The sequence below is a fragment of the Tenrec ecaudatus genome, chromosome 15 (genome assembly GCF_050624435.1).
Source record: "Tenrec ecaudatus isolate mTenEca1 chromosome 15, mTenEca1.hap1, whole genome shotgun sequence".
Classification (NCBI taxonomy): domain Eukaryota; kingdom Metazoa; phylum Chordata; class Mammalia; order Afrosoricida; family Tenrecidae; genus Tenrec; species Tenrec ecaudatus.
Window position 1 is genome coordinate 22,990,627 of NC_134544.1, and position 22,764 is coordinate 23,013,390.

Here is a 22,764-nt window from a genome sequence, read left to right on the forward strand (position 1 = left end):
GCTTGAGTGGAAGCCCAAAATCCATCTACCCTCTCAATATATTGCCATATAACTATATGTACATAGTAGCACATAGTAACAATTATTAAATACAGCAACTGGAATCCAGAGTCACAAATGTTAAAAAAAATTATAACAAAACCAACCAACCAACCAACCCCATTGCTGTTAAGTCTATTGTGACTTATAGCAAGGGAGTCTCTAGGGCAGAGTTGGACTGTCACATAGGATTTCCAAGGTTGTGAAACTGCTTGGATGCAGACTGCTACCTCTTTCTCCAATGGAAGTCTAGCTGATGGATTTGAATTGTCAACCTTTTGGTGAGCAGCCAAGAGCTTAAATGCTATGCCACCAAAGCTTAATATTAGTGAAACCCAAGTAGACTTGGCTTCATTACATTTTACCAATGGATGATTAGGATGACCAGACCAAATCAGATCAAATGTCTTCTATTAGAACCAATGAACAAAAACGTGTTAGGACTGAGGTCAGGAAAACTTCAAGGAGCCCTAGTGGTGTGGGTTTGACACTGGGCTGCAAAGAAGGTTGGTGGTTCAAATCCACCAGCCACTCTGTGGAAGAAAGATGAGGCTGTCTGATCACACAAAGCAGTGGTTCTCAACCTTCCTAATACCACAACCCTTTAATACAGTTCCTCATGTTATAGTGACCCCAATCATAAGATTATTTTCATTGCTACTTCATAACTGTAATTTTGCTACTGTTATGAATTGAATTGGATAGCCCTGTGAAATGGTTGTTCGACCCCCAAAGGGGTCACGACCCACAGGTTGAGAACCACTGCCATAAAGTCTTATTATTTCAGAAACCCTATCAACCAAAAACTAAAGTTATTGCCATCAAGCTGATGATGACTCACAGAAACTCTATAGGACAGAGTAAAACTACCCCTGTGAATTTCCGAAACTATAAGCCCCATCTTTCTCCCTTGGGGGCAGTTGGTGGTCTTGGATGGCTGACCTTGCAGGTAGCAGCCCAACATGTAATCACTCCACCACCAGAACTCCTCAGGAGGCCTATAGAGCGTCTTAAACAGGGATGGGCGTACACAAGAGATGAGCTATGTAATGGGATGTAGCGTAATTTTCCATTCAAGAATTGATTGGTGGTATGGGGTCCAATAACACCGAAGCAACACATCTCCCCTACTTAGCTGTGCCTGTGATTGATTGGGTCTGACTGCCAGTAACAGTGACCCTCTTGTTGCACCTGGTAAAAGATGCCTGGTCTCCAGTGACCTCTGCCAGTGACAGATTTTAGCAGAACAGACAATGATGCGGAATCCTTGATGGACACCCCAATGGTGGACTGCAAGTGGCTCTGAGAAAGCAATGGCATTAATGTGACACTGTAATTTATTGGCAGTTTTCTGTGATAGCATATTTACTGAAACAAGTGCTGCCCAGGAAGATCAGGTTACAGCAGGGACACATGATTTCCCAACCAGCCGTAAACTATAAATCAAACGCCTATTCTGTCCACTGTCAGCCACCTCCACCCTCTCCTTGTCCCTGGTCCTCAGACAAATTGAAGCACATGCCACAATTTGCAGGGGGAAAATCAAACTCAATTTCGCAGTACAATGAAGTGAGTTTTGGTCTTGTCATGTCCACTGACATATTGATCCCTGGAAGATTGAGAAGATCAGAATGCTCTGGGTTTTTGCTTTTGTAAATATGAATGCATAGAAATGCAATCATGCCTGAATGGAGGAGAGCAGACCACTTATGCAGCTTTACAAAGATGGAGTAGCTCCGGGGGCCTAATGTTATAAAACAGTGCGACAATATAAAAGTCATTATTTAAGAGGTCACATTTTCTTTCCCTTTAGAATTACAGCCCCGGAAGACAAATGGTCTCCTAATACAGGTTCATTTAAAGTGCAGCCAATCATTTCAACAGCTAAAAGGAATTTTCAGTGGTGAAGGTGGGGCTAGGCGTTAAAGGGCTAGGGGAGGGGCACCACCACCAACCCAATCTCGGCGCTTTGTACAATTTATGTCAGACGTGTGTGCAAAAAGCCCAACACTCCATTCAACATTTTCTATTTAACCTGAAAGGGGACTAAGCCAATCGTTTATATGTCCCTGTGTGTGGGTTGCAAAGCACCACGGTCATAGCTTCCACAAAATGGATAGAGACTCCGAAGGCACATCTCCAGATGAAGCACTTAGAAACGGGACCACTATATCCCCGGGTGATGCTGAAACTGTAAGAAACACCATCAGATAACTTTGAGTCTAGTAAGGTAAATTTCTAACTCAATAGAGGGAAAGAAACCACAAATGTATGTTCAGGTGGGAAGACAGTCCGTCATCATGACCATAGAATGTCTTTCTAATGAACGCTTCCTATAAAAATATCACAAGATGCCCAGCGACCCAGTGGAAATAGTTACTGCACAGTATGTGTTGCCCTTGTTAGTACTGTGTGTGCTGCCGGTACGTTGGGCCCTCAGTCCTGGTGGCCCTGTGCACAGAGAAAAACATACTGCCTGGTCCTGTGACATCCCCTTGATAGAGACTGGATTGGACCATCGTGGAATCTGGAAGCAGGCAACCAGGCCTTTCTTCCTAGTTTGTCTTAGTCTAAGATCTCCACTGAAATCTGTTCAACGTCATAGTAACAATGTAGCTTCTGTAGGGAGATGGGTGGTGGCTATTGGAGAGGTGCATGGTTGAGAAGTTAACCTCTCAATTACTGCTGTCCCATTGGGTTGTCCTACCTCACATCTGCAGCTGAAACAAGCATGCTTTATTGGGAGGGAAACTGAAGTACAGACTGATGGTGCTGGAAAACCACAGATAGGAATGTGCATGGGGAAAGAACTCCTTTACTGAACTCTAATTTCAAAGCTTTCAAAGTACAAGTAACTTCTCATTTGGCATGATTTTTAAAAATTAGAGCAATGCCTCCCATTACCATATTCCAAAGTAATTACTTGTGGTAAGTAAAGATAAATCCATTACTAATTACACAGTCCTTTATTGTGAAATTCAGAGTAAAATGATTTGAGGTATTTTTTTTAAGCCGACAAGAGAATGACTTTACTTCATCAATCAGTTTGACTCAAGTAATGATTTTCTTAGAATTAAAATTTGTTGAAAGCTCTAAGTATTTCATCTTTTAGGCTAAGAAGCATGTAGTTAATGTCACAGCTAATACATTTGTCAGTCCGCTAATTTTCTTTTTCTATTAGAATAAGTAAACATCAGCCCTTTCTTAAAAGCATACTATTTACCATGTGTCAGGAGCAATACAGGGAGAACTTATTTGAAAATCATGAGGTAAGACATTATAGAGTGAACAAGAATCACAGGGAAACAATGAAAGCACAGCTTTTTAAGGGAAGGCATTTAGTAACTGCAGCGGATGGTGGCTGGGTCTCAAGTTCAGCCAGAGATGGTGCTGTTTAAAGGGGAACATGCAAAAATCAGAAGATCAAGCTGAACACTCAAGCCTGAGAAGAATGGGAAATAAGGAAATTAGAAATGGCTTGTAAGACACAGTATAAAGGGCAATAGAATGATCACAAGACAAAAAGGAGGCCTCATAAATATAGAGCGGAAATGAAAGAAAAATGAGCTCTAGTCTTGGTGGTATGGAATCAAATACTGATTCTTCAGAACAGCCTGTTACTTGCCGGTCTGGTCCAGCCACAGAGAGACAGTGTCACCAACTGCACTCCTGGGCTCCCTTTGAAGAGCACCATCCACATTTCTGCTAGCTGCTGCCTGATCTTCATTAAGGCAGCATTGAAATGATTTAATCCAGAGGACCATAGTAAATGGGTATGTCTATAGCCAGCTATTACTTCTAAAATTATGGTGTTTTTTTTCTTTTCCTTTTCCTGATCAGTTGGTTGTCATAGAGCTTCTAAATATGAGCTGCTGTTCCAAAGTTCATGATCCAAATTAGACATCACCTAACACGACAGTAAAGATTTTCATGTAAAATAGCTCTCCGACTTCAATCCTCAGCTTTTGTCTCAGTCTGATGCAGCCAAACACACATCTTTACTTCCAGCTGGAGAAGAGATAGCATTGCAAATTTCTACAGCTCTTTAGTGTTTTTTTATATTAGAAAATTGGTGTGTGTGTTTTTAATGTAGATTAATCAAAGCTCTCAACCTACCTCAGAAGTCTAGTGGTGCTTCGAGGTACACATTGTGCTGTTAACTGCAAGATCAGCAGTTTGGACCCACCAGCTGCTCCATGGGAGAAAGTTGAATCTTTCTGTGCCCATTTAAGTCTTACAATTTGGGAAACCCAAAGCAACAACTCTACTCTGCCCTACAGGATCATTAAGAGTTAGAGTCAACTCAATGGCAACGGAGTGGAAATACTTCCCCATTTAAAGTACGTGCTCAGTGCAGAATTGTTTAAAAATTTTCTTTTTGCCAAATTTTGAATAACAATTAAAAGGGGTGTCTGTGTGTGCATGCGTGTGTGTGCGTGTATGTTTAAACATCTTGGTTTCTGTCAGCAGATAAGTTAGCCATAACTTAGAGGTATCAATGAGTTGCTGAAATTTTGAGAAATGATTTCTGAAATAAACATATGCAAGCCAAACTCACTGTCATTCAACTGATTGCAATTCACAGTGACCTTACATAGGGGTTCTGGGACTGTCAATCTTGCAGGAACAGATAGCCTCACCTCTCTCCTGTGGAATAGCTGGTGGATTTGAACTGCTGACCTTGCAGTTAGCAGCACAATCTACCAGGGGTCCTTTTCAGAAATCCAAAAGAGTGGGGATGGTGCATCTCTCACCAGCTCCATAGACTTAAATTGCTACTGTTGTGAGCTGCCATCCTGTCTGCCCCCCACTCATGACAAACCTAAGCACAATGGGATGAATATCTCCCCTTTGTTATCCACTGAGTTTTCTTTTTAATCATTTTATTGGGGGCTCATACAACACGTATCTACAATCCATACATCTATCCATTGTGTCTAGCACATTTGTACATTTGTTGCCATCATCATTATCAAAACATTTTCTTTCTACTTGAGCCTTGGTATCAGCTCCTCATTTTTCCCCCTTCCTCTCCCATTGAGTTTCCTTTGACTGGTTTTGGGAAATGGATTTTCAGACCTTGATCCTAGTTTGTTTTAGTCAGGAAGTTCTGTCGAAACCAGTTGAAACACCAGGTAAACCTTTCTGGACAAGTGGGTGGTACCTTGAGGTACACTGGCAATGTATCGAAGCCTACTCCCCATTATGCTGGGTCAGGGTGGGCGATTTAAACCCCTCAGCGGGACCACGGGATAACAAAGGGGGCTGTTTGCTCCATAAACAAGCATAGCCTTGGATACCAGTGTACAGTTGCTATGAGTTGGGACGACTCAGGACTGGATTTGGTTGGGTTTGGGGTTAAATCTCTAGGTGGGCTTCCGGTGGATGGGAAGAGCCAGCTCCTGGGGAATGCCATCATGACTGTGCTGAGCCTGTGTGTCAGAGAGCCTATATTCTACCCAGGTCCCATTTGTACTGCCTTCCAGGAGTGGAGCAACAGACATTTCAAGGAAATGACAGGTTCCCACAGCTAGTCATCTACGGGTTAGAGAGCGTCCTCAAACTACGGCCCGCGGGCCACATACCGCCTGCAGAAGACATCTATCCAGCCTGCCGGGTGTTTTTGCCCCGTTTTTTTTTAACTTCAAAATAAGAAGTTATTTTTAACTTCAAAATAAGAATATGTGCAGTGTGCATAGGAATTTGTTCATAGTTTTTTTTAACTATAGTCCAGCCCTCCAACGGGTCTGAGGGACAGTGAACTGCCCCCTGTTTAAAAAGTTTGAGGACCCCTGCTTGACTTAGAACTGCACTCGAAACACTGGAAGCCAACACAGGCACACTGACCATGTAGCTAATGTTGGAAAGACACCATACCATAGTCACCTCAAGCACCCGATGTACCAACGGTTGCACCAACTTCAAATGGGAACAAATGGGCACATTACCTGGCTGAGACAAAAGCGGTGTGTAGGGGACTTTCGGTTCTATTGCATTCATGGGTGGAGGTAGCAAAGGGTTGGCGAAGCTGCGAAGTGGATGAGTTGGTCGAACACAGGCCGTGGGGATGGTCCTGCTTGGGGCCTCTTCACTACTGGGATGCTCAGGTTGCGTTGGGGGCAGGATGGGTGGCTGTTGTGTGGTTGGACCTTCACTCACCGCTGCAATGGAGAGAAGGTAAGACAAGCATTATTCTCAAACAAGGCTTGTTATCCCCCAAAGCTCCTGGAAGCCCCTGGGATGCTTTTGTAGAGAGATGTGAGGATCTGGTCAATGTCTATATGAAATCTCGAGCATCCTTCTTTATCTCTCCCCATCTGTTTACGGGACCTAATAGTATCTTCCTTTTAAACAGAAGTAGATGTCACAAGACAGGGCTTTATCTTTGAAGAAGAGAAGTAAAAGAGATTGTATTCCCTGAACTGCCTGGGCCCTGTAATCATAAGTGATGAAGCGAGAAAAAAAAAAAAAGGAGTTATTTCTCCTTTCATAAGTAGCAATGTCAGTGAAATTCAATGAACGCAGCCCGGCTACAGCTGCATTATTATCCACCAGCCAATATGCCAATTTTCCTGTGATTTAAACATGCCATGTCAACTGCCACACAAATCCGAGTTACCAGGTGCTCAGAGGCTTTGCTAATAAAATGATATAAATAATAACCACTATCATTATCTTCCATAACACAATCAAGGTGCAGCTAGGCAGAGTTATAGGAAAGATGAATGTGCTAGAACAACTTGTCTGAAAGCAGCATTGCAGTGTTTCCTCCTGGGTGGCAAACCTTGTAATTTTCTGTTGGATTCTGAGAGTTGAAGAGCTGTTTCACATGGTCATTCTTCGTAGCCCACAGGCATGTGGACCAGGTTGTTTCTGGAAACACACCTTGTCTCCAGAGGACACAATTGACTCACACTGAAATATTGGCAAGGGGGTTTCCCATGTTTAAGGCCACTGTGGACTAAGGACTCAACATGAACCTTCTACTCAGAGTGTAGGTCAACAGGTTGGGGTTACATGACAAATGGGAAAAAAACCAAAATAAAACTATGTGGTAGATGTAAGGGTTAATGAAGTAGGAAGAGTGTGTCTGACTATTTCTTTCTTAATAAAGTTCTTCTGGGTGAATTGAAAGGGAAAAAAGGTGATAAAAGATAATATCTCACTTTTCAAGGAGAATTTTCTACCAGAAAATACTTCAAGATAATTAGTTTGTAAGATAATTTTGAGACAGCTCTCAGAGGGCTGCAAAGGGCGGAGGAGCCACAAAGAAAATCTGACGGAACCAGAGAGGGTGGTGATTCAATAGCTACAGATAATCTGAAAGAAATGCAAAAGTAAAATGCGCCTGCAGGGGTGCTTGATATTAAAACGCAGTGTTGTACATTCAGAAGAATTTAAAGGTCACATGGGCCAGTGACCAGCTGCTAAGCTCACTGCATTCAATGATGGGGGCATGAAAGTATAGGACAGGTTAATAACTGACCAGGCTACATAGATAAAGAGCCAGAAAGCAGACAGAGACTTGGTGACAGCTCTTGTCACACAAAAGAAATATAATCAAGATGGCAAAAGGAAGAAACCATTACAAAAAGAGGAGTTTGAATACAAGCAGCTACTTTATCTGTAGCTCAGAAAATCTGATCAAAAGAAAAGGGGAGAGTGGTAAGACACGCAGCATCTTAAAGTGAATGTTCAAGGCTGCCAGGAAAATACTGAGACAAATGTGTGATGACACTTCTCACAGAAAGGGTAAAAGGGTTGAGGAGGGGGTGGTTCAGGGAAGTGTTACATGAGACTAAATTGTTTATTTAAAATGTGTCTGTGCAAAATGGGTGCATAAGCAAATGTGGTGAAGAAAGCTAATGGTGCCTGGCTATCAAAAGATATAGCTACTGAGGTCTTAACGGTTTAAAGTTAAACAAGCCACATTGAAAGGAACATCAGACTGTGTGATCATGAGGTGTTCACAGGATCAGGTAACAGGCATCAGAAGATCCGAAACAAACAAAGAACATATTGTTGAGAAGAAGGGGGCCAGAAGAGAGACCCCAAACCCATCTGTAGACAATAGGACATCACCTCACAGATGGATAACAGGAAGGATGAGACAACTGGGGTGCAGTATAGCACTGATGAAGCACACAATATCCCTCTGGTTCTTTGTGGCTTACTCATCCCCCACTATCATGACCCCAGTTCTACCTTTCAGTTCTGGCGAGACCAGAGCATGTACACTGGTGCAGATAAGTGCTCATGACACATGCAACCATGTCAGAAAAACCTCTCAGGCACAGAAAAGGGAATATCGATACCAGAAGGGGAAAGGGAAGGTGGAGGAGGAGGGGAGGAGAGGGAAACATATCACAATGATAGACACATAACACACACACACATTGGTCAAAGAAACATGGCTGGAGGGAGAAAGTGGTCAGTGTAAGATATAGAAACAATAATAATTTATCATGGGTCATGAGGTGGGGGTCAGGGGTGGGGGAAGGAGCTGATACCAAAGGCTTAAATAGAAAGTAAATGTTTAGAAAAAGTGATGGCAATATATGTACAAATATGCTTGATACAATTGATGTGTGGATTGTTACAAGAGCTTAAAGAGCCCCAATAAAATAATCTTTAAAAACAAAAAATAAATAAAATAAAATGTGTCTATGAAAGGAACACACATTGTACTTGTATTCAGTCAGGATTGTGGAATCAGATGGTTGCAAGCCAACCTTTAGGGATCGAGAAAAGTTTGTAGGTTTAATCTAAACTCTTGAGGAGCCCTCATAGCTTAGTGGTTATGCATTGGTCTGTGATCAACAATGTCGGCTGTTTGAAACCACCAGTTGCTCTGAGGGGTAAAGACTGGGCTTTCTCCTCTTGGGAACACTTCCCATCTTGGACACCCTCAGGGGCAGTGCTACCCTCTTCTCTAGGGCCACTATGGGTTGGCATCAACCTGATATCAGTGAATTTAATCTAGACTCTTACCTAGTCAGAAGGAGAAAATGACCAGTCGTCAATGGTCCAAATAAAGATTGTTTAGTCCACATTCAACTAAGGACATCCTTGTAGGACCATCATTGAGAGTCACTGCCAAGTTCAGCTCTCATTCCATATTCCTTGAAGAGGTCTACTTCGAGTCTCTTAGCTAGTGCTTCCATCCACTCCCCAGGACCCATGGGTCTCTTGTGAAGTGTTGGATTGGAAGACTATTTTAGGAGGGAAAGAAATAGGCCCTGGGTAATCCTTGAGATGGAGAAAAGTATTCCTCCCATAGGTTTACAGTCTCCTCAGGTAAAACGATGGAATTGATAATGCTTGGATTCAACTTGATCAAAGCTGTTTCTGTCCCTCTGTAGACTGTGTGCTATAAATGAAATGTCTCTTGGGTCTAGAGCCTGTGTCTGAATTCCAGTTCATTTCCACCTGAGCCATGTTTTACTAACGCCCTTTTGTCATTCTATTAAAAATGTTTCTAAGGGTAAGAAATGTCACATCTGTCTTAGGCAGTTCCCTCTGTTGAAGAGAGATCATAATTAATTCACATATTTGACTAAAGAAACTTGTGACTTCCTGTGAATTCCAATAACATACTTTTAAAAAAATTCCAATTCCTGCTCTCCTTAATGTACTTTTTTCTCTCATCAGCATCTTTGAAATAGGAGAGCTTCTCCTAATTTCAGTCCCTTGTCACTGAGTTTTCAGGCATCTTCTATCATTTCTACAAGGACTGGTTCTTGATTTTGAGACGTTAAAGTGGTTCGACATTGAGGTCCAGGGTGGCACAGTGAACTGGCTAGTAACCGAAAGGTTGGTGGTTTGAATTTACCCAGAGACCTTTGGAAGACAGCTCTGGGAATCTCCTTCAAGAATGGTTGTGGTAGTTAAACAATCTGTTTTCAATTTGAGACTTAAGAGTGAAGGGGTGGAGTATAGCCTGTCAATCAGGTTGCAGCAGCTTGATGACCTCATTTGGAGGCACTAAGAAGATAAATAGTTCATTGGAGACATTACACACACACACACACACACACACACACACACACTCCTTGTGAGATATTCCTTCAGAAAAAAACACATGGAGCTACACTAGAGCCCTGGAGCTGAAGGAGCCACATAGAGACCTGCCAGCATTGAGATGCTTCTACTGCATGAGATCCACAAGACTTTCCACCCACTGGCCTGTGATCTTCCTGCATTCTGTGTCATTGCATGTGTTATGTGAGTTTGGAGAGGCATTTTTTAATTGGTATCTAACCTATGGGCTAATAATATTGGACTCATGAACTTGATCAGGACTGGCTGAGATGTTTCTCAATATACAATTCCTCTTATATATAAAACTCTCTCTTTCACATGTATGAGTGTCTATTAATTTGTTTCTCTAGTCAATCTGACCCAACACAATGAATTTTTCTCTAGAATCATAGTTACTGGATACCTTGTGGAGACAGGTCTACTCTGAAACATGTGCCGTTGCCGTGAGTCAGCGTTACCTTGATGGCAACCGGTATGGTAGTTTGAACCAGATGGACCTCTCATTAGGAAAATCCACTCTTAGGACCACATATGTGCAGACAGATGTCCAAATGTGTTCAGTAGGGACAGGAAGCCCATCCTGGCATCTGAGTGTATCATGAGAGATTACTTTTACTTTGTTCAAAATAACCGTTATACTTAATACCTACTACAGTTACCAAAGTATATAGTTTCCATAGACAAACCACAACTCTTATAATGTAAGTAGCGCACAAGAAATGCTCTCAGAATCACTGACCGTTAGGGACCTGGAAACACAGAAAAAAACCACAATAGCAGCTGCTTTAACGGGGAAATGCTCTTATTTCAGATGAGCCCCTTTGGCTAGTTCAGGCTTCAGCTTCAGGACACATCCGAGAAGCAAATTGGCTCCGTGACATGACATTTAGCTGTGAGGAGAACTCCGAAGGCAAAGAAAGCCTCCGCTCCCCTGAGAAGCGTAATTCTGAGTGTTGAGTGAGCATCAACCATGTGCTAGCAAGGCACTTGAATTCAAAGAATGAAATAGTTGGAATTCATTGTCCAAATAGCATCCAGTTACATAGCAGAGTCAAATCTCAAGATATTTTGCAATAATTAATTTCAACCCATAAATACTTGCTACAGAGAAACTGGCAAAAAATATCACAAAAATTGAAATGGGGATTTTTCTTTTTTATCTAAAATTGAAATATTTGAAAGAAATGTAGCACATCAAGAACTCTAAGCAGAGACTACAAGACACAGGCACCTACAGTCACCCGACAGTCACCCAATTCACTCATTCATCTCAGGGAGCCGCTTCATGCTTTATGCCTGTGGAACTGCAGCTCCTCCCAGTCTGGAATTTTGATAAGACCCCAGAGAGCAATTCAGGAACTCAATTGGGTTCTTGAGTTCACCGCAGTCAAGTCCCAGTTGTTAGTAGATTTCCAGTTTGTGGGAGAGTTGGGTAAGAAGAGTACCATGGAGAGGGCTGCCTACCTTTCTCACTGACAGAGTGAAAATGACAATTGGAAAGAACTGTAAAAATCCTTTAGCCTTCTCCTTTACCACCTACCTGTTTGAAAGATGAGAACACGGAAGTCCAATTTTATAGTGATTTATAGAGATGAGACCTCAATGCTACCTATATTTTGAAGTTTGGCAAACATAGCACCTCTCACTGTTTTAAAAGGACCAGCCATTTGCCTATTGAGGCTGAGAGCAGAATTTCAGTTTCTTAGGAAGAACACACACTTGCTCATCAGAACCAAATAAATCTTTATCGATGGGTCAGCAAATGTGTATAGTGAAGATTCCCATGGTTTTTCCTTCTTACTAGTGAGGAGAGAAACTGTGCTTTATTTGTGATTTACAGACACAGCAGAGCCATGGGATAGGGCTTTCATGATCTATCTCCTGGAAAACTCAGACTTTCAAATCACATTGGACAAAGGAGGGAGCCTCTACCCCTGGCAAAGTGAAACTCCTCTTTGTCTGCGTGCTCCTTCCTCGGAGTCTCAAGGTGACTAATAAGACATCTCCACCCAGAGTCATGAAATGTTTTCTGCTTGAGAGAGAACAGAAATGGTTAGTGTTCTCCAAGGCATTTAGAACTGGACACTGAATGGCCGGAGGTTAACTGTTTCTGGCAGGGATTGGGAGAAAATTTAGCTTCCTTGAAAAGAAGATGCCTTGTTTTAGTTTGCTTTCCTTTTCTCAGAATTCACTTGGAAATATATATTAGTTCCTATTCCTTTTGCAATGACTACAGCATTAACTAAAAGAGTACATGCTAAATGACTGTATGCATTTTCAAAATTCATCTATAGAATCTTTGACTGGAAGCAAATGTCCATTGCCTTGTGATTTTAGATAAGGCTCAAAAATTAATAACCAGGCTGTTATGAGTCATTAAAGAGGGTTCATATCTTTAGTTAATAATTCATACTCTTGAATAAATGAAACAAAAGATTACTAAAGAGTAGCCTTTTCCTACAGATAAAAGTGAATTCTATACTTCTCCATTTCTCTCTTCTTTCTTAGTTGGATTTTTACTTTGGGGACCCTTTCACCCAAATCTTGGTGGAAGACAGCTTTGTGTGCTGTATCACTTCAAGAAAGAAAAGGAAAGAGCACATGAAATATTGGACTTACATGAATATGTTTTTGGAAAGTGAATACTCCTTTTTACAATGGAAAACTCATAGGAATATACAGTATTCATATATATATAGTATATTCCTATTTTTTTTAAAGCTGGATTAAAAATGTAATAAAAAAACACTTTGGTTTGTCTATGGCAATTTGAAGCTTTATCAGTCATGAGGGAGTGGCCACGCCAGGGCCATGCTCTTGATTCATCTTGTCCTTCCAATGAGGAGATGCCCTGCTCTAAAACGAAAACCTCTCCTTTATGCTGCAGGAGAGCAGTTCAGAAAGGGCAAACAAACTTCTGAGTTCCACAGTCTTTGACTTTCTAGAAGTCTTGGGATTGGGCAATATTTGGTTGTCAAACTTTCCACAACATTCTCATTTGATATCCTTGAATATGGTCTGGAGGACCATTTTTCCTTAAGTCTGTGCACACAACTATATTCTATAGACATGGCATGCAGTGAGAAAGGGGGAAATAAATCTAATTCTCCCTTGGCAGATTTTTGATGCCTTTTAATTCTAACCTTGCTACATATAGACGATTTATGATTCCGTAGAGCTGTCCCTTTTGGGTTGGAAAAAATATAGCTTACCTCACAAATATGTTTTATTGCTGCTACCATCTTATCTATTAAAAAACTTCCTATCTCACATGAGTTGCTGAGTCACCTGTTCTTAACTAAGAGATGAAAGCCATAAAATCGATTTAAGATGCTGTGCTAGAAAGGAAAAAGAGAAAGTCAAATAGCACACATGAAAGCTCCGGGATGCACAGCATAACTTCAGTCACCATCCCTACTTCCCTTTAAGTAAATGAGATAGCACTCAGAAAACCTTTGTCCCATAAGTAATTCCTAGAGATGCAAGTTAACTGGTTTAACTAAATAAATGTAAAACATTCATGAAGTGTTGGATATTCAGGGACCTGTGAGACATATTTAAATATAACCAACACAAATAAGAATGTTGGAGGAGAGTCACTATTATGAACTTATTAGGTAATAAGACATAAAACTTTAAGGCTCTGTCCACCTCATTGTTTTACTGTACAACTTGACCTCTGGTTGCCAACCATTCTCCTATTATCAGTGCAAGAAGACAACTAGAGAATTCGTCCCCAAAATGTGAGAGTAGAATCCACAGGGCTGGCTAGGTTGGAAAAGAAAATTTGAAGATCCAGACGCATAATTAATCAATTCTAGGAACAAGGTCAGAACAGAATACTTCTGACAAAACTCCTTTGTGTGTGTGTGTGTGTGTGTGTGTGTGTGTGTGTGTGTGTGCGCGCGCGCGCGCCAAGTAAACTTTTGATTGGTGTACAACGATGACACGCCATTTTTGTGTTATTCATTTGTTCTTATTGAAAAGACAGGAAAATGCATTACACTGACTTCTTCCTGCTCCGAAACCTCGGTCCACGGACAGCGTCGGGAAGGGGACAGGTCGGAGGGTGAACTGTGGGTGGGGGTATCCGCAGGTGGGGGATGGAAGGATTCCCGGATACTGGGCACTTTCTAGAGTTGGCACAGGGATGGCACTCACGACAGCTGTAAAGAAAAAAAAAAGGTGTTGAATTTTTAACTTGAATCCTGTATGTTCAGCTAATAAGCAACGTGGAAATGGCTACATTTTCATATCTCGAAGACTTTTGTCATTATCATGTACTTTCTTTTACTTTCCTCTCTTTCCACAAAACCCTTTTTTATTTATTTTTAAACGCACTCCTCAGATACCTTAATTCAGAGCATTACCTTGAGTTTTAAAAGTCACCCAAACCAAAGACTTATTAATCAAGCTACTCTACAGTCATCATAAATCTTCCTGTCTTTGCGGCTGTTACATCTTATTTGTTTCTCTTAATGGTGAACCATAACATTAAAATGTTGACTTGTTCAGAAATCAGATCTAGTCCAGAGGAGACTAAGGAAGTGTTTTAACTCTTTTAAAAAATGCATTACTGAACTGTTGACCATGATGCCAGAGTTTTTTCTTACTTTAGGTTTGCATATAATTAAATCCCATTATTTTAGTATGTGTTTAATTAAATCACATTATAAAAAATTTCTCCCAATTATAGCCAATCTTCATTTTACATCATCATGTAGAATATTTAGTATTTCCTATTCTTTAATAAAAAACAAGATTTGTTTCAGATACTGATATAAAGAGTTTAGACTTATATTCTTTCAATAAACACATGGTAAAGTTTGACCACTATATCTATCCAATTAATGATATCATTTCTAATACATGTATTAATATTTATTATTCCCTAGTCGTGGAGTTCAATATGCAAATACATACACTTCTAGCCAATGAAAAGTCCTTTTTAAAACCAAATTATTATTTCACAATTATTAAATTATACATAAAAATGACATTTTATTATGGAAAATTAATTAATAAGAATAAGCATACACACTTGTTACTCTTTCTAACCTAAAATATATAAATTAATTTTAGCAAAAGTATAATAATTTAAATAAAACAAACTGATTCTAGTTAACTACCTTTTAAGTTGCTGTTAACATTTACAATATATTATGTAATGCATGTTAGCATGCTTATTTCATCTAAAAATTAAAGTCAGCCTTTATGAAGTAGAACATTTTATTGATAGGCTTGAAAAGGAGAACAGCAAAGTAGGTTAAATGAAATTTTTCCCATAAACTTAATTAAAAATTATAAATACAATACAAATTAATGCAATAAATGGAATGCAGCCCATACTTAAGTAATATTTCAATGTTCTCAATTTTAGCTTACTATATTGTTTACACAGGGGTCCAAATATGAGGGGATAGAATATACACATTATAATTATTTGGTAATGCTTGATAAAGCTATTTATTGGTGAACCTATTCGAAAAAGAGAAAAGAAGTAACTCTAATAAATGAATAAGAAATATTACAAGACAGGTAGTTTTCAACTTTTTTCTTCCAGCATAATTGAAGGAGAACCTTATTTAGTTGTTTATTGAAATATTATTATAAACAAATTTTATTAGGATTTCGCCTCTTGACTTAGGCATGTGATTTATAAGTTGACAAAATTGAATAATTACTATGACTATTTCATCATTAGGTAAGATCCACTTTTGTGTACATATAAATAAGGTTCTTGAGTTTAGGAAAGAAAAAAGAAAATTCTAGATGCAATTTGTTCAATGAACAGCATTCATTCTTGGATATATGGAAAAAATTGAGTAGTCCTGTTAAGTAACCAAATCTCCAAGACTCTTACTTTAGACACATTATGTAGAAATAGTAACAACATTGACTGAATCTAGGAAAAGAAAAAATACAGTAAAAGACTATGGTGATAAGAAACAAAAAGATAAAATAAAATTTTAGTTTATAACTGTTATGTAATTTATTAAATATTGTATATATACTCATACACATATATAAAACACTAGAATGCTATTGCATCAAAAGTAAATTGTAAATATTACCTCAAAGAGAAAAATGAGTGATATAAACTCTTCTGTATTTTTCTAATGGATTAGTTAATAGGATGATAGTAGATGTCAAATTAATATGGTATTTTTATGCTTTGGAACTTATTCTAAAAAGTGGTATGTCAGAGAATTACCTCTTTTACAGTGTCGGTTTACTATTATGCATATAATAAAATATTTCACATATCAAGTTGAAAATATGCATGGATACATGGTTTTCTACCATTATTTTAGAGAAGATGGGCAAATATTTGGGATCAAATTGTGCAATGCCTCAATAAAGGTACAACACATATATGCAAACATGTGAAGAGACTCCAGAAAAAGCACAAAAATATTTTTTTGAAAAAAATATGCCAGAGACAAGTGAGATATTAGCCCAAATAATTGTAAGCTCCTTAAGGAAAAATAATATAATTATTGTTCTGTATCTCTCACAGTGCAGCGCTAGCAAGAGACACCCCTTCACATTTTTCAAGTCAGTAATAACAAGCAAGGTTTTAAGAAAGGTTTTTTTTTTTAAAAAATCTTTCTAAATGCCTTGAGGTATTATTTAGTTTCCCAATGTGTAATATTTAGCATAAAAACAAACCAATGACAAAAAATCTTCCTGTCATTGAGTCAATGGCTACTCATAGTGACCCTTGAGCATGGAATAGAACTTTTCCCCTTTGAGTTTCTGAGACTGTCAACCTTTACAGGAGTAGAAAGACTCATCTTTCTCCTATGGTACAGCTGGTAGTTTTGAACTGCTTACCTTGTGCTTAGCAGCTCAACTCAAAACCTACCATGCTACTGGATTTCCTCCTTACAGCTATAAAATTATAACAATAATAAAGACTATTGTTTAATTTTTAAGTAAGCACCATATAATAATTTAAACAACTAAAATGGCTAGATTTGAGTCAATTTAGTTATTTCAGTTTTTGCATTGATTAAAATGGATCTTTGCACAGTCATGTGACTGATTGCAAAATTGTAAGCCCTGCCCTGAGCAGGAGTGATCATATTACTTTCTGATAAAATAGACTTTAAGGGAAAAGCTAGCAAAACTGAGAAGAGGCATTATGTGATGATTAATGGGTCAATCCAACAAGAAGTACATAATAAATACCTAAGTACACTATTAAAGTGCCCAAAATACACAAGTCAAACTTTAACAGAATTGAAAAAAGAGCTAACTCCACAATCATGAAAAGATAATATCATACACCACACTTCTGATGCAGGATAGAATTAGAAAGAAACTCAACAACATTATAGAAAATTTGAACAACACAATCAACCAACTAGACATCTTAGATGTATCTAGAACACTCCTCCTAAGAGCACAATGTACGTTATTTTCCAGGACACTTTAGGTCACAAAACAAGCCTCCATAAATTCAAAAAGAACAACAACATTGAAATACTCTAAATCATCTTTGCAGACACAATGCACAACCAGAATGTTCCTTAGAAGTGAGAATGGTGAGATACACACTTTGGACACGTTATCAGGTGAGACCTGTCCTTGAAAAAGGACCTCATGTTGAGATAAGTAGAGGGTCAGCAAAATGAAGCCGACTCTATATGAAATAGAGTGAGTCTGTTGCCCAGAGGGGTGCTGTGTTAGTCTGGGTAAATTAGAGAAACAAATCCCCAGAAATTCATAAATGTTGAAGAGAGAGTTTTATGTAAAGGGTGAGTGTCTCTACTAACACAGGTGCTCAGGTGCTAGAGTTGGAATCGGCTTGATGGCTCCTAGAGGCAACAGCACTAGAAAAAATGGACAGATTTCTAGAAACATGCTCCCTCTCCATATTAACCCAAGCAAGGTAGATGATCTGAACAGACCCAGGACAAAGTATGAAATTGATTAGATCGTTAAAATCTCCCAACAGAAAAAGTTTGGACCTAAACATTTTGACAACAGCCCAAACCAATTCTATTCAAACTATTCCAGAACACAAGATGGAATACTTCCAAACTGATTCCACAAATAAAACAGGACACTAACACCCAAACCAGCAAAGATCACTAAAAACAATTATAGACTAATACCCCGCATGAACCTTGATGCAAACGTTCTCAACAAATCCTATCCAACAGAATCCAACAACTTACCAAAAAGAAAGAAACAGTATATCATGATATAGTGGGCTTCATAACCTATGTGCAAATATGTTTTAAAGTTCGAAAAATATCAACATAATATACCACAGAAGTAAATCCAATGAAGAGAATCACATGAGCAAGTCAATTGATATAGAAAGAACATTTGAAGAAATCCAATATCTAATCTTGTTTAAAATACACAACAAAATTGGAATAGACATGAAATCCACAAGATAATGATGGACATTTATACAAAACCATACATAATCCTACAATAATCATAAGAGTAATAATCTATGATACATAGATAAATCAATACTCAAACTGAGCAAGGGTAGGAAGGCAAATGGTACTACATCCATGGGTATGCATATATATATACATATATATATTTATATACACATATATATACAGGTCTCACAGAGGACATTTCTTTTTTTTTTCAGTTCCAGCACTTCTACTTGCATTAACTTTATTTATTACACAAATAAGACATTTACAAAGCATGACAGGAAAGGTATGTAACAAAACAGACATGGGTTTTACCCAAAGAGTGCTTACATTTTTTTCCATGTGCGTGTTTCTCCCTTTTGTTTTGCATTTAAATAAATAGTCTCGACATCTGTCTGCTCCCAGGCTGCTCTAACAGGGTAGCAGACACATGCTTGAACTGCAACATGCTACAGCCACATAAGCCATGCGAGGAATAGGCCCTGGGGGAGGCTCGAGGCAGAGTGGGTACTGGAAGGGCTCTGCTGGCCACTCACTACATGAATCCAATCATGGACTGACCACCAGGAGCAAACAGCAAAGGGAAGGTGAGTGAAAAGTGTCCCAGGGGCAGGGATCAGCCCTGTGAACATCGGCGCCTGCTCAGGGTCAGCATGAGCCCCGCACTGGAGGCGTGCTCCCAGCACAACAGCACGGTGCTCTTCTTTGCCCCGGGTCAGCGGTAGCTGTCTTGGGAAAGGGCAGGACAGAGGACATTTCTTTGCACGTATTTTAATGTGCTTCAATTATCCCATTAATATTGTAGCACATATAAGGGATAAAATTTTGGAAACTCCTTAGTTATAACTGAACACTTAGAAGGAATAAGATGATGGGTTTGGAGATTGGGTCATACTCTTGGGGGACATTGAAGTCAATTGGCGTAACAGAGTGCACAAAGATCATGTTGCACATCCTACTCCGGCAAGTAGCAATGGGGTCTGAAACTTTTGTTAGCAGCCGACCAGGGTGTACCTAGTGTTCTCCCCTGTCTGGAGAGTGAAGAATTAGTCCAAAGGTGTAATGAACCACCTAAATCTCCACTCCCACAACACGGAGACCTGGAGATCTCTAGATGGCTTCCCAGTACCATTTCTGACTCCTCTGAAAATGATAACAATAGACAGTCCTACAAAGAATGTGGAGCAGAATGTAGAATGATGTTTTTAAAACCCCAAACAAACAAAAAACAAGGTTTACTGTTCCAGTGCAGACTGGTGGAACTCATGGGGGTAGGTCCCTTAACCCGCCTTCACGCTTGGAATTCAACTAATCCTGTGGCTCACCTTTTGTTAAATGATAGGCAGGTGAACCAGGAGGTACTTACTAGGAAAATCAACCACATGAGACCCATAGGGTAGCATTTGCCAGGGATAGAGCTCAGAGGTAGAAAAGGACAGATGAGATGGACATAGGGAAATAGACAACACAGAGCAAAAGTAAGCAGGGTGTCATTGCAATATAGAGATTGCAGTCAATACTACAGGACTAAATATGTATGAATTACTGAGTGGAAAGCCAATCTGCTTCATAAACTTCACCCAACTCCAAATTGAAAACATAAACAACAAAAATGATAATTGTTTACATCAAAAGATTAATCTAACAATATAATTTTCCTTAATTAGAGGGTGATACCCCAACTCATCATGGCACCTTTCTTTATCCATATCATTCCTGAAATTTCGCGGTGCATCCGAAGACAAGTCTGGCAATACACTTCTCAAAAGTGGCAGCCTTGCAAGCTGAGAGAGCAGTTCTACTGTGCATACACGGAATGGCCATGGTTTGGGATTGACTTGATGACAACTAACAACAGCAAATACAAAGGTTTTGTAACACATTTAGAGAGCTTCATAAATGTTTCTTTGCAGAGAGATGAATGAAGATGGATGGAACAATGTGCAAAACTTTGCCAAGCCAATGAACCTAAATGCTAGAGACCTGAGAGACTAAGGTTCTATTCCAGTTCCAAGTCTTTCATTACTAAAGAGAGACATGTTGCTTTCAAATAACTCTGCATTTTGGCTACTGACCTAGGTCCAAAGAGTTTCCAAATAATAATATGATTGTTAAAAATAGTTAATCTATTGTATGTGTCTATGTCATGGTTTAAATTGTGCTCCCCCCCACCCTCACCCCCCAAAAAATATCTGTGTCAATCTGGCTAGGCCATCATTCTCAGAGGTTTGGCAACTATGTAATGATATAATCATCCCCGGTAATGTAATCTAATGTGATCATCCAATCTGTAAGAGCATTAGAGTGAGATATAATACCCTTACTCAAGTCATAGCTCTGATCCAATGTAAGGGGAGCTTCCTTGCGGGTGTGGCTTACATTACGTTCAATCTTGCAAGAGACAAGAGGAGAGAGAACTAAGGAGACAAGGATGGACTTCAGTGGGAGCAAGAGAAAAGACCTAGAAAAAGCAGAGCTTATTCTTTGAACTGGGGATCCCATACTGTGCTAGTCCGGGTGGACTAGAGAAACAAATCCAGAGACACTTATATGTGTATAAGAGAGAGCTTTGTGTATAAGAGAGAGCTTTATGTAAAAGAGCAATTATATATTAAGAAAACATCCTAGCCTGGTCCAGTTCAAGTCCATAAGTCCAATATTAGCCCATATGTCTCATACCAGTCTATGAATTCCTCTTCAGACTCATGTAGCCACTCAATGACGCCAAATAGGAAGATCACAGATCAGTGGGTGGAAAGTATTATGGATCCACGGGTGGTGCAAGCATCGCCTGCACAGTGTGGGTCTCCATGTGGCTTCTCAAGCTCCAGGGCTCTGGCTCTATCAGCTTAGTTCCATTTGGCTTGTCATCAGGAATGTCTCGCAGAGAGACGGAGCAGAGAGAGTGTCGGTCTGGCTTCCAGTAAGCTATTTCTCTCCTTAGCCACCTCCAAATGAGGTTATTAAGCTGCAACCTAATTGACAGGCTAAACTCCACCACTTCACTCTTAATAGTTTCAAGTTGACACCAGATTATGTAACTACCACATGTACTTAGGACCTCCTAAACCCACGGGAAGATTGATGCCAACACGCATAGAGATTCTCAAGAGACACAAAGCTCAGAGATGTTAAAATGAAACAAGGAGTCTTCCCCTACAGCTAACACTCAGAATAAGTCATCTAGAACTGGTACCCTGAATTTGCACCTCCAACCTTGTAAACATGAAATAGATTTCTACATGTTAAACCATCCACTTGTGGTATTTCTATTATACCAGGACTAGATAACTAGAATCTTTCTGGTGGTCTAGTGGTTACAAGTTGGGCTGCTAATTGCAAGGTCAGCAGTTTGAAACCACCAGAGGCTCCTCCAGAGAAAGACATGGTTTTCTACTCCCATAAAGAGATACAGTCTCAGAAACCCGCAGGGGGAGTTCTACCCTGCCCTATAGGGGTCCAAGGGTTGGCACCAACTTGATGACAATGAACTAACTGAAACAATCTTCAATCTCAAAATTGCTCATTGTTTTATTTCCTGACATTAAGTAGAATAGACAGTATTTCAGTGCTTTGGTTTTGAAATATTTTGATCCATGATTCATTTCTGAAAAGGCATAGCAGTCTACATTTACTTTTAACAAAATTATTACAAAAATAATAATTTCAAAGTAAGTTGAATAAATAAGATATTATGTATTGAAGCCTTTTTTGGTAGTTTTCCCTTAGATGTTACTTCTGAAAGCTAGAAAAGCAAACACTACAAATTCAAAGTATTCATTGTGCCACTATGTTTATGTAAAACAGCTCAGAGAGCAATATCATCAAACATTTTCAATAAATCTCTGCTCCGTGCCCAAATATGACATGAAATCTGTTCTGACACAGCTTGAAGACAATTGAATTTATATCTGACACTGATGCACTAAGATTTTCCAAGGAGAAACTCCCTCACCGAATTATTTAGCTCCCTGAACAGGGCACTTCGGTATTTTAAAACTTTTACATTTCTGTAAAATGCTCACACTAAACCTGACCTATAGAAACCTAAAGTGGAGCTCATTCTTTCAAGCAGCAATTTTAAGGACTAAAATCCTCCCTCGGTATCTCTCAGTATGACACTTGACGAAACGGATAAATGTGTCTGGACCGAGACTTAGACAAAGATTGCAACACGATAATGATATGCTGAAGAAACATTTTAAGTAAAATAATTTGCTGGGCGCGCGTGTGTGTGTGTGTGTGTGTGTGTGTGTGTGTGTGTGTGTGCACGCGC

The 22,764-nt window shown here is 39.5% G+C and overlaps 1 protein-coding gene across 1 annotated transcript in view; it reads right to left on the reverse strand.

The window, feature by feature from the left end:
- Positions 1 to 22,764, reverse strand: part of DCC (DCC netrin 1 receptor) — an 824,140-nt gene that overhangs the window by 28,335 nt on the left and 773,041 nt on the right. Inside the window, exons 25-26 of the mRNA XM_075533227.1 lie at positions 14,085 to 14,246; positions 5,988 to 6,200 (exon numbers count right to left, since the gene is read on the reverse strand). Of these exons, the coding sequence (XP_075389342.1) occupies positions 5,988 to 6,200; positions 14,085 to 14,246 (375 nt within the window). The remainder of the gene's footprint in view (positions 1 to 5,987; positions 6,201 to 14,084; positions 14,247 to 22,764) is intronic.